This window comes from Leuciscus leuciscus (genome assembly GCF_965113295.1).
Source record: "Leuciscus leuciscus genome assembly, chromosome: 24".
NCBI lineage: Eukaryota > Metazoa > Chordata > Actinopteri > Cypriniformes > Leuciscidae > Leuciscus > Leuciscus leuciscus.
Genome location: NC_138723.1, coordinates 10,821,511 through 10,834,377, shown reverse-complemented (window position 1 = coordinate 10,834,377; position 12,867 = coordinate 10,821,511). Strand labels below are relative to the sequence as shown.

Here is a 12,867-nt window from a genome sequence, read left to right as displayed (position 1 = left end):
ATGTTTTTTTCAACTTTAGTTAAATGAGCAAGATCATTATTTTAAAGGATAGAATGTTTTTGTACGACATTGTTTAATCACAGTGTCTGAACAGCACGTTTCAGATGTCAGAGCTCAAAAGGGTGGCAGGGGGAATCCCGTGAGACACACACACACACACACACACACACACACACACACACACACACAGAGAGAGAGAGAGAGAGACGCGCGCGCGGCCCACACAGACGATGCTTTGAGAGACTTATTGCAATTGTTTTTATGACTCCATTTTATTTAAACTTTTGGAGTGAGATTTTAGTAAGATCTTTATAAACATTTCATTTATATTCTTTTAAAAGAACTGAATGGTTTTTCAACATTTGTGTGTGAGATAAACTTCCAGTTTTCCCCTTATCAGTTTCACAGTACAGCCCGGATACGCTCAGGAATATGTAGGGAGGATCGTGTGTGTGATACCAACTTCAAAAACACACACTAACTGTCATGTTCAAAAGGCTTCAAACAATTAAAACTAGCTGTCATATAGCCATGACGTATTATTTAATCACAGTGTCTTCAAACGATCAAAAGGCTTCAAAAACACTAACTGTCATGTTCAAAAGGCATCAAACTAGCTGTCAGATACCATCACATATTGTTATAACACTTTCTGTCAATATCTAAAGGCTTCAAAAGCCTTCAAAAGACTTCAAAAGACATCAAAAGTCAAAACTAGCTGTCAAAACATGATCAAAAGCTGTCAAACTGTCAATCAAAAGTCAAAACTAGCTGTCAAAACATGATCAAAAGTCATACTAACTGTCAACCTGTCAATCAAAAGTCAAAACTAGCTGTCAAACTGTCAATCAAAAGTCAAAAGGGGCGGGACACCTGTCACCGGAAGGGGCGGGACACCGGAAGGGGCGGGACATGTCACCGGAAGGGGCGTGGCACCTGTCAATCAATCATTTTTTGACAGGTGGTCCGTCATATCAACTACTTGTGTGCTCTCTGTACTAATCTGTGCACTTCCTTATCCTCATGAAATTTTTCTGATTGGCTCCACTCATGAAGATCTCTGAGCATGTGTTGCAGTGTTACATTTTTTTTCTCACTGTATTTTGAGCAGTGTGGTTCCTCAGATATGTTCTCACAGGATGTTGTGTAGATAATGTTATGAACTAAGACACATACACACACCTCTCCATAGCTACTTGCAATGCATGTGCAAAATTTGGTCCCTTTATGACGTACAATTCCTACACTCCCATCAAAATGATATACAGTAAGGTCTTCATTATCTGCGGAGTAGGATTCACTGTCAACAATTTTTCTTGCTGCTTCTGCCCTAAGGTCTTGAATTACAAGTCCTTGTTTCTTTGCAATGATTTTTGAGAAAATTAAGTGTTTGCACACAGATCCACACTGGAATACTTTGCAATCGCAATTATGCATCACCAAGTCAACTCTGTGAGATTGTGTGCTTATATCGGGTGGAACCAAACACACTCCATTTTCATTCATCTCCACTTTTGCATCCAGGCCTTTTGCAATCATGCAATGGGCAGCATTTGTGGTCTCTTCAGTGTTCGCTCCTTTTATTCGTCCAGTGTCTGTCAGTTCATCCAGGTAACTGAACAATTAAATTAAAGAACAAGTTATCAAATGATTTAGACTTTTTAGACATTTGCTATACCCTTAGACATTAGACAGAGCTGACAGACCTTTTTACTAAATGTTTTCATAAGTGTGCTGTTTAAAGGAATAGACAATGATAAGGCTATAGAGAATAGCTAATGTTTATACTAGAGCTTCCTGTATCCAAACAACTTGATAATGGCAACAGGTTGTGGCCAGAGGTAATATTATATATATATATATATATATATATATATATATATATATAATCAGGGCACCACAACTTGGTCACATGATTTCTGTAATTACAATTTAGCACCATTACAAAAGTAATAAAATTAACTTATATTTACCTGTAATATTTTTGGACATCACCACACAGCAAGCGAAGAAGCTTATCAATCCTGCTATTCATCCTTCCCTTAAGAAACTGGTATTTCATTGTGAGAAAAAATCTGTGTACAAAAGTTAAAACTTTTAGAACATCCTTAATGAATATTTGTAATGAATATATCATGTTATTCACACTATATTTTAAAAAGTAATTTGAGGGCAAGGTGTTATAATTTTAATAGCTGACCTCTCTGCCTTGTTGTTGGTTTCGCTGTTGTGGTGATAGAACGTCCTTCCAAAATTGGACCACAAATCTCCCAAACAAATCCACTGATTCTTGAGGTAGGTCGATACATGTGAACTGCCCAGACAGGTATCAAGCTCTTCGCACTTTCTAGCTGACATGCTGTTAAACTCTTCTTCCTGTAAAAAAAAAAAAACAACACAACAAGTTATGCCACCTTATGTTTACACACATTTAAAGGGGTAGTCCACCCAAGGTTGAAAATTTTCATTTTGTTACGCATGTCATAATTTACTCACCCTCATGTCACTCCAAACCTATGAGTTTATTTCTGCAGTAGAACACAATAGATATTTGGAAGATGTTAAGATCTTTTGAAAAATGTTATTATTTTTTTATGTAATAAAACTACTGCATTCTACTGCAAAAGAAAATAATTAAAATTAATTGGAATGACATGAGGATGAGTAAAGAGTTTTAAATTGCCTTTTAAAAATTAATGTTCCCACAAAATGTTTTTACACTTTTAACACAACAAAGTTAAACAAAATATAAACTTGACCAATCCTATTAGAATCCATAGTATACAATTCAAGATTAATTTTCATTATTGAAATTATTTCTAAAGAATAAAGTGATTTATGATATACAAATATTACCGTTAAACAGGATTTCATTGACACCATTGCTTGAATCACAATATTTCGTTGATTCACCGACAAGTTTCCTCCATCTCTTCTAACCATCCACCTATGCACGGCCTACAAAAAACATTCAATAGCTAGTCAAGACATTTTTATGACCTTTTAAATCAAATTTTAGTTTTAAAATGAATAGGTCTGTGACAAGTGATCATTTCCTTTATTTTAACTCAATACTGCTAATTAAAGGCCCAAAATAGAGGGAAAAAATACAGTAGGATATATCTACCTGGAGTACATGAAACCAGCAGAGAAGAATCTTGGCTGTTGGAAAAACTCTTCTTAAGGCATTGAGTTCCTTAAGGTCACGGTCAATCATTATCGACCTACATGATGAGGAATTAAGAAGGAATTAAGATCTACATCTGTAGTTTGTCAAAATGAACAGCTTGTGTAAAAAAGTAGTTTACAATTTGCTGTCTTTATGCAAGTTTTTTACTTCTGACCTGGGAAGAAATCCAGGGTTGTGTTCTGCGAGCTTTTCCAAGCAGAGAGCCAGTATGTCCGCTGATTCCTCACTCACAATGAAATAAGCAAATGGGACTGCTCTTCCAATACTGTTGGTCAATAAAAGTGCATAAAATGCATAACCATATGCTGTCATGGCTTTGTAAGTGGCGTCCATGAATACCATGGTGTGAGCATGTTCTCTAAGTACATCTTTTTGCCAGGGCGTCTGCACTACAATTATTAGTGGTTGATTTTCACTCAATGGCTGGTAATAACAAATGTTTTCCTGCAGTTCAGATGTGACTAGCTTGTCCACACTAATGCAGTCTTTTGCATCAGGAAAACTAAGAGTGCTCTTCTTGATTAATCGAATATCTTCAGGTGTAACGTAATACCGCCGGTTATATTTGTCCATATGTCCATGACGCTCTGCCCAGTCCACACATTTTAAAAGTGTTTCTGAAATCGACTGTCCTTGATCAAGCCACATTTCAATAAAGGTTAACAACTCTGGATCAATGCGATTTTTAACACCCTCTTCTTTCAAGCAAAGATCATGTCCATTGTGTTGAAGCATTTTGTTGACCACAGCACCTGTGAAACAACCGTCTTTGATGATTTTAATAGACACATAAGCTTTGCAAGAATTAGCTCTTGTCTTTGTTGGTTCTCCTTTGCTTTTCCCACTTGCTTTATTTGATCTTTCACATGCAAAATAAAAGTAGTCTTTATGAGTAGACACAGGGGACCTGAAGATGCTTTTTGTTTCCTCTTCCAGTTTCTCAATGTAACCCTGCATGAAATCAGTCTCCTCCCCAGAAAAAGGTATGACCTCCTGAATGACTCGAGCATCCTTAACTTTCTTTACCTTTCGCCTTATCCCTTCAAGCCAAAAATTATCCATTATCCTGGAAAAGTAAAAAAAAAAGAAAAGAAATTAAGGTACAAAATTCAAGATATAAATACAAGCACATATGGTAGGTAAATGAATACTTTAATACTGTCCTGAATACTTTGTACAGAACAATAACACTGACAAAAGCAGCGATTTGAATCTATTGAGTACTCCTGCCCTGAGAGCAGCGCGTAATACACTAAAATAACAGCGATTTGAATCTATTGAGAACTCCTGCCCTGAGAGCAGCGCGTAATACACTAAAATAACAGTGATTTGAATCTATTGAGAACTCCTGCCCTGAGAGCAGCGCGTAATACACTAAAATAACAGCGATTTGAATCTATTGAGTACTCCTGCCCTGAGAGCAGCGCGTAATACACTAAAATAACAGTGATTTGAATCTATTGAGAACTCCTGCCCTGAGAGCAGCGCGTAATACACTAAAATAACAGCGATTTGAATCTATTGAGAACTCCTGCCCTGAGAGCAGCGAGTAATACACTAAAATAACAGCGATTTGAATCTATTGAGTACTCCTGCCCTGAGAGCAGCGCGTAATACACTAAAATAACAGCGATTTGAATCTATTGAGTAATCCTGCCCTGAGAGCAGCGCGTAATACACTAAAATAACAGTGATTTTAATCTATTGAGTACTCCAGCCCTGAGAGCAGCGAGTAATACACTAAAATAACAGCGATTTGAATCTATTGAGAACTCCTGCCCTGAGAGCAGCGCGTAATACACTAAAATAACTGTGATTTGAATCTATTGAGAAATCCTGCCCTGAGAGCAGCGTGTAATACACTAAAATAACAGTGATTTGAAGCTATTGAGTACTCCTGCCCTGAGAGCAGCGCGTAATACACTAAAATAACAGTGATTTGAATCTATTGAGTACTCCTGCCCTGAGAGCAGTGCGTAATACACTAAAATAACAGCGATTCGAATCTATTGAGTAATCCTGCCCTGAGAGCAGTGCGCAATACACTAAAATAACAGCGATTCGAATCTATTGAGTAATCCTGCCCTGAGAGCAGCGTGCATTACACTAAAATAACAGTGATTTGAATCTATTGAGTACTCCTGCCCTGAGAGCAGTGCGCAATACACTAAAATAACAGTGATTTGAATCTATTGAGTACTCCTGCCCTGAGAGCAGTGCGTAATACACTAAAATAACAGTGATTTGAATCTATTGAGTACTCCTGCCCTGAGAGCAGTGCGTAATACACTAAAATAACAGTGATTTGAATCTATTGAGTAATCCTGCCCTGAGAGCAGTGCGCAATACACTAAAATAACAGCGATTCGAATCTATTGAGTAATCCTGCCCTGAGAGCAGCGTGCAATACACTAAAATAACAGTGATTTGAATCTATTGAGTACTCCTGCCCTGAGAGCAGTGCGTAATACACTAAAATAACAGTGATTTGAATCTATTGAGTACTCCTGCCCTGAGAGCAGTGCGTAATACACTAAAATAACAGTGATTTGAATCTATTGAGTACTCCTGCCCTGAGAGCAGTGCGTAATACACTAAAATAACAGTGATTTGAATCTATTGAGTACTCCTGCCCTGAGAGCAGTGCGTTATACACTAAAATAACAGCAATTTGAATCTATTAAGTAATCCTGCCCTGAGAGCAGCGAGTAATACACTAAAATAACAGTGATTTGAATCTATTGAGTACTCCTGCCCTGAGAGCAGTGTTGGGGAAGTTACTTTTAAAAAGTAGTGTTTGCTCGTTACTCGTTAAAAAAGTAATCCGTTACTTTACTTAGTTACCCCATTTGAAAAGTAACTTTTTACGTTACTCGTTACTTTTACGTTACTTTTATGTTGCTTGACTTTGGGCAGAACCCAATATATGTAGACATAAAGTTATACAATGTAGGACATAACAGGTCATTATTTTGTGCTCTTTATTATAAAAAATAGTATCAATTTCAAAAGAAAAAAAGTCCTTCTCATTGGCGCTGCTGTGTGCGGCAACTTTTATTCTCAGCCGGCTCTGCATCATGGGGTAGAGTGCGACACTCCGCGATGAGCAGCGCGCCCGCGTCACTTCTCACCGCTCCGCTCCCCCTATCCACCGAACTTTAAATTTCGGCAACAGCCAATAAAGCTTCCCTGCTCTCTAACACCGGTGCGAATTGCGTCTTGATAGCATAAGACAAAATGATATAGAAGACATAAGCTTAGTTTTCAGACATACGACTCACTCTATCAAGGGAGTAGGAGAAAAAAAAATATATTTTGAGAGAAAAAAATATATTTTGTTTAAAAGTACACATATTCAAGCTTTCTATATATTTCTCAGGTCTGTGAGACAAGTAGCTTATGAGTTTCGGTTCATTTACAGTATAGAGACGAGCTCCAGTTCACGCGCTGGTGCCGTCATGATTATTTTGCATGCCATATTTACTTATTTATTAAATTCAGGCAATTAATTGGTTGGTAAAACATTGATTAAAATTAAGATACAATTAATACAAAACGAAATTCGTTTTAAAGAAAGTCTTTCTACAAAAACAAACTTAATAAAGTGGTCTAAATCATGTCTGCCCACTCCATTTATCTCCCGATATATTGAACAAAATTATGATCTTACTCATGCTTTTCACTTTTCATATAATCAACATAGATTAAATTATTTATTTATTTATTTTATTTAAACATAAATATGAAACTAAATAGTTCTCTTTAATTTACTTCTTATTAAATTCAGGCAATTGGTTGATAAAACATTGATTAAAATTAAGATACAATTAATACAAAACGAAATTCACTTTAAATACAGGTTTTCTACAAAAACAGACTTAATAAAGTGGTCAAAATCATGTCTCCACACTCCATTTGTCTCCTGATATATTGCGCAAAATTTTTATTTAATTTAATTTAAACATAAATATTAAACTAAATCGTTTTCTTCAGTTCTCAACAGTTCTCTTCTCTCAAGCGCGCAGCTGAGGCAGTGTCGCTTTCAAATATATCCATGGGAAAAGTAACGTTGCGCCGAATTGAAAAAGGAACTACGTTTCGTTACCAAATTTTTAGTAGTAGCGCTACACTACTTTTTACCCGAAAAAGTAGTTACGTTACTGTAACGCGTTACACAAAACACTGCCTGAGAGCAGCGAGTAATACACTAAAATAACAGCGATTTGAATCTATTGAGAACTCCTGCCCTGAGAGCAGCGAGTAATACACTAAAATAACAGCGATTTGAATCTATTGAGTAATCCTGCCCTGAGAGCAGCGCGTAATACACTAAAAATAACAGCGATTTGAATCTATTGAGTACTCCTGCCCTGAGAGCAGCGCGTAATACACTAAAATAATAGTGATTTTAATCTATTGAGTACTCCTGCCCTGAGAGCAGTGCGTAATACACAAAAAATAACAGCGATTTGAATCTATTGAGTACTCCTGCCCTGAGAGCAGTGCGTAATACACTAAAAATAACAGCGATTTGAATCTATTGAGTACTCCTGCCCTGAGAGCAGCGCATAATACACTAAAATAACAGCGATTTGAATCTATTGAGTACTCCTGCCCTGAGAGCAGTGCGTAATACACTAAAATAACAGCGATTTGAATCTATTGAGTACTCCTGCCCTGAGAGCAGTGCGTAATACACTAAAATAACAGCGATTTGAATCTATTGAGTACTCCTGCCCTGAGAGCAGCGTGCATTACACTAAAATAACAGCGATTTGAATCTATTGAGTACTCCTGCCCTGAGAGCAGCGCATAATACACTAAAATAACAGCGATTTGAATCTATTGAGTACTCCTGCCCTGAGAGCAGCGAGTAATACACTAAAATAACAGCGATTTGAAGCTATTGAGTACTCCTGCGCTGAGAGCAGCGAGTAATACACTAAAATAACAGCGATTTGAAGCTATTGAGTACTCCTGCCCTGAGAGCAGCGCGTAATACACTAAAATAACAGCGATTTGAAACTATTGAGTACTCCTGCCCTGAGAGCAGTGCGTAATACACTAAAATAACAGCGATTTGAAGCTATTGAGTACTCCTGCCCTGAGAGCAGTGCGTAATACACTAAAATAACAGCGATTTGAATCTATTGAGTACTCCTGCCCTGAGAGCAGTGCGTAATACACTAAAATAACAGTGATTTGAATCTATTGAGTAATCCTGCCCTGAGAGCAGCGAGTAATACACTAAAATAACAGTGATTTGAATCTATTGAGAACTCCTGCCCTGAGAGCAGTGCGTAATACACTAAAATAACAGCGATTTGAAGCTATTGAATACTCCTGCCCTGAGAGCAGCTCGTAATACACTAAAATAACAGCGATTTGAATCTATTGAGTACTCCTGCCCTGAGAGCAGCTTGTAATACACTAAAATAACAGCGATTTGAATCTATTGAGAACTCCTGCCCTGAGAGCAGCGTGTAATAAACTAAAAATAACAGTGATTTGAATCTATTGAGAACTCCTGCCCTGAGAGCAGAGCGTAATACACTAAAATAACAGCGATTTGAAGCTATTGAGTACTCCTGCCCTGAGAGCAGTGCGTAATACACTAAAATAACAGCGATTTGAATCTATTGAGAACTCCTGCCCTGAGAGCAGTGCGTAATACACTAAAATAACAGTGATTTGAATCTATTGAGTAATCCTGCCCTGAGAGCAGCGAGTAATACACTAAAATAACAGCGATTTTAATCTATTGAGAACTCCTGCCCTGAGAGCAGCGCGTAATACACTAAAAATAACAGTGATTTGAATCTGTTGAGAACTCCTGCCCTGAGAGCAAGGCATAATACACTAAAAATAACAGTGATTTGAATCTATTGAGAACTCCTGCCCTGAGAGCAGCGCATAATACACTAAAAATAACAGCGATTTGAATCTATTGAGAACTCCTGCCCTGAGAGCAGCGCATAATATACTAAAAATAACAGCGATTTGAATCTATTGAGTACTCCTGCCCTGAGAGCAGCGCGTAATACACTAAAATAACTGTGATTTGAATCTATTGAGTAATCCTGCCCTGAGAGCAGCGTGTAATACACTAAAATAACAGTGATTTTAATCTATTGAGTACTCCTGCCCTGAGAGCAGCGCGTAATACACTAAAATAACAGCGATTTGAATCTATTGAGAACTCCTGCCCTGAGAGCAGCGCATAATACACTAAAAATAACAGCGATTTGAATCTATTGAGTACTCCTGCCCTGAGAGCAACGCATAATACACTAAAAATAACAGTGATTTGAATCTATTGAGAACTCCTGCCCTGAGAGCAGCGCATAATACACAAAAAAATAACAGTGATTTGAATCTATTGAGTACTCCTGCCCTGAGAGCAGTGCGTAATACACAAAAAAATAACAGCGATTTGAATCTATTGAGTAATCATGCACTGAGAACAGCGAGTAATACACTAAAATAACAGCGATTTGAATCTATTGAGTACTCCTGCCACGAGAGTTTAGCGCTAGGGCGGGAGATGTATCATTTTGAAAGTAAAATATCGCGGAGAGTTGAAAGAGTTCTGTTCTCACATCAATTTAACAGACAGCAAGATAGCATTAGAAAAGCATGTTTTCACCAGTTTCCCCATAATCAGATTTGTTGTGGTCGACTGATGAAACAGTCAAATCAAAATGCACAATAGGCCTACGATATTTAGACGATGATGATTAGTTCTGTGCATTTTTAATGTTATCTTATTATCTTAGTAAACGTTAGGATGTTGAATTTGAACGAAATATAATTATAAATGAACTTACCTTGCAATAAATGCGTTCTCCCACGAAAATATCTGTCTTGTATTCCGACTAACGTACGTTATTCCTCAATCCCTCCGCTGCACGTTCAAACGTCTTGACCCCGCCCTAGCTTCAGTTTCATTGGATGAAGCTGTAAACCAATCATTTTCCTTTCTGCCCTCAGAACAAGTTTGAGTAAGTAAAACTCCTATCTGCTATAAATACACTGGGCAAACAAAGGAACTAAACTAGGTGCAGGTGACAGCAATGTGTAACTATAGAAACAACTGAGGGCATAATCAGTAACCAAGGAAACCAAAACTAAACCGAGCGGAGAAACAGGAACTATAGAAACAAAAACAGAATGTCAAAATAAAAGTCCACAGAACACAACCGTGACAGTTGCTTTAAAAAAAAAAAAAATCCATTTTTTATTTTTATTTTTTAGCCAGGTGCCACTGTCACAGAAGTTACATACTTCACCTTCACCTGATAGAGGAAAATGTACAACAGGAAATTATCCAATGGAATGAAGATTTGTAGACACAGGAAAATAAGTTGGCAAGTTATCTTGACTGGTTAAAATGTCTATATTGACTTTCCTTGTCTCTAAAATATCACACCCAAACAAGTTGAGTGTTTGATGTATAGATAAAGACTGTTTTTGCCTGTATCTACAATTCAATTGGATATTTTCCTTGTAGAAGCCCCGCCCCCCCAACATATTTCGGCTATTTAAATTACCCCTCAACAGCATTTGTCAACATTGGATGCAAATTTCTAGTACCTGTATCGCAGAAGAGAAGAATCCACACTGACTGCTGAATTCTGATCTATCAAGAGAAGGTTGTCTTCATTAAATTAATGTTATTTTAATATTCATTATGTTTTATCCTTACTCACATTGAACTCACTTATATAAATGATTTATGGTTATGAACAGAGCAATGAAGGTTTTTCAGAGCGTCCTGCTACTCGTCAGCTGCCAGTTCCTTCCCTCTCTGGGTAAGCTACTAATGTGATTTGGTAACATAAATATAATACATTATATTAAAAATCCATTTAAAAATAAAATTTTTTTGCTAGTATGTAATGTATTTGAACAGTATAACAGTATGTAATGTATTTTGTGAAAGTGTCTATTTGTACTCATTTTGCACCGTGTGTTCGCAGCTTTAAACTGTGAAGTGATGAGTGGCTCCCTGAAGCAGATAGATGCTGGATCTGGTTTAGTGGTTGGAGTGAACGATCAGAATGAAGCGTTTGTCCTAAATAATAATGCCTTCACAAAGATTTGCACGTCTCTAAAGCACTTCAGTGTTGGTCCTGCTGGTCAGCTCGGGGTGGATGCAGCTGACAAGATCTTCAAGTTTCATGATGGCAGTTTTGTGCAGATTCAAGGTGAAAAGAGAAATTACAAAAATCATGCATAATCATTCATTAATTTTTTTAAGACATTATCTTATTGTTATTCTTAAATTAATCTTTCATCCAACCTGTTGATTGTACTGTTAGGCCTTCTCAAACAAGTGGATGCTGGAGGTGATCAGATCATTTCAGGTGTCAATGTGAATGATGATATATTCTGCTTAAATATGGATGCTAACAACAAATGGACACCAAACACTATTCCTTGGGTTCATATTAATGGGAAGCTGAAGTATTACAGCTGTGGCCCGTACAGCTGTTGGGGAGTGAACAGCGCTGACCAAATCTACATCTTGAAGGTAATGTCATAATGTTAAATACAAGGGCATGAGTTCAAGTTTAGATACACCAGGTTTTTAACAATAAAGTAGACATCACGCACATGTTTGATTTTCTGACATAACTAAAGAAATAAAGAAACTGGTGTGGAAGCAGCAAACATAGTTATTTCATGTGACTTTATTATGGTTGACTGGTTTGTGTTTCTTTGGGTCTGGTGCAGGATGTGTCTAGTAATGCCTGTTCCGGGTCTGGCTTTGTGAATATTCCTGGACTTCTGTCCATGATTGAAGTAGCAACTGATGGCAGTGTCTTTGGTGTCAACTCTCAAGGGAACTTATACCAAAGGTGAATAGAACCTTAATCATATTAGACATTGTATGAACAAAAGTGATTATTAATTTTCTGATATAAATGCTACATTAAAGAATTGATGATTTTGCAGAAATGGTGTCACTCGATCCAACCCCGCTGGCACAGACTGGATCTCGATGGTTGCCTGTCCCAATAACCACAAGCATGTGAGCTTTGACCTGGGATTACTGTGGGTCGTCTGTGTTGACGGCTCCATCCGTAAATGTACTTTATAGTCTGTTATGAGTCACTGCAGCAACAGAGGAGCTCAATCATTAACAGAAACCTCAAAGTGATCAGTCATTATTAACAGAAATCTAAAAGTTTGATTAATCTCTCTTCTCCTCTCTTCTCTTGAATCAATAAAGCATTATGATAGCATCTTATCAGTGTTGTTTCTTTTGTGTATCATTTTGTTCAGTGGTTCTCCAACTGTTTCATGTTTTATTTCTAATATCTGATTAGTTTTTGTCTATAATTAATAGTTGTCGTCACACTTTTAAAAGTTGCAGGAAGTTATTAGTGAAGGATCTAAGGATTCAAACTAGCATCTTGTGTTTGTGCAGCTTCAACAGAGCAAACATTCATCTTTTTAACTTCATTTATGTTGTTTCTTTATCTGTCACATTATTTTCTATATACATACAATAATGTAGCATTATCAGACATTAGATTAGAGACATTATCACTCTGATTGCAGTCACCAATTTTTAAACCGTCACGGGTGCTCTGTAGTTGATTCTGAAGTGGCACAGAATGAACGATTAGTAGTCTATTTGTTGTAGCTTGTGTCAAACCTAATTTATGGTT

General features: G+C 37.2%; 1 protein-coding gene across 1 annotated transcript; it reads left to right on the top strand.

Annotated features, from left to right (window-relative positions):
- The first annotated feature begins 10,698 nt into the window (after positions 1-10,698).
- On the top strand, positions 10,699-12,443 carry LOC309489393 (fish-egg lectin-like). The gene is made up of 6 exons (XM_082158173.1): positions 10,699-10,842; positions 10,940-11,001; positions 11,170-11,397; positions 11,512-11,723; positions 11,927-12,051; positions 12,149-12,443. The coding sequence occupies exons 2-6, from the start codon at positions 10,944-10,946 to the stop codon at positions 12,291-12,293; spliced, it is 768 nt and encodes a 255-aa protein (XP_082014299.1). The 5' UTR covers positions 10,699-10,842; positions 10,940-10,943; the 3' UTR covers positions 12,294-12,443.
- Positions 12,444-12,867: the final 424 nt, after the last annotated feature.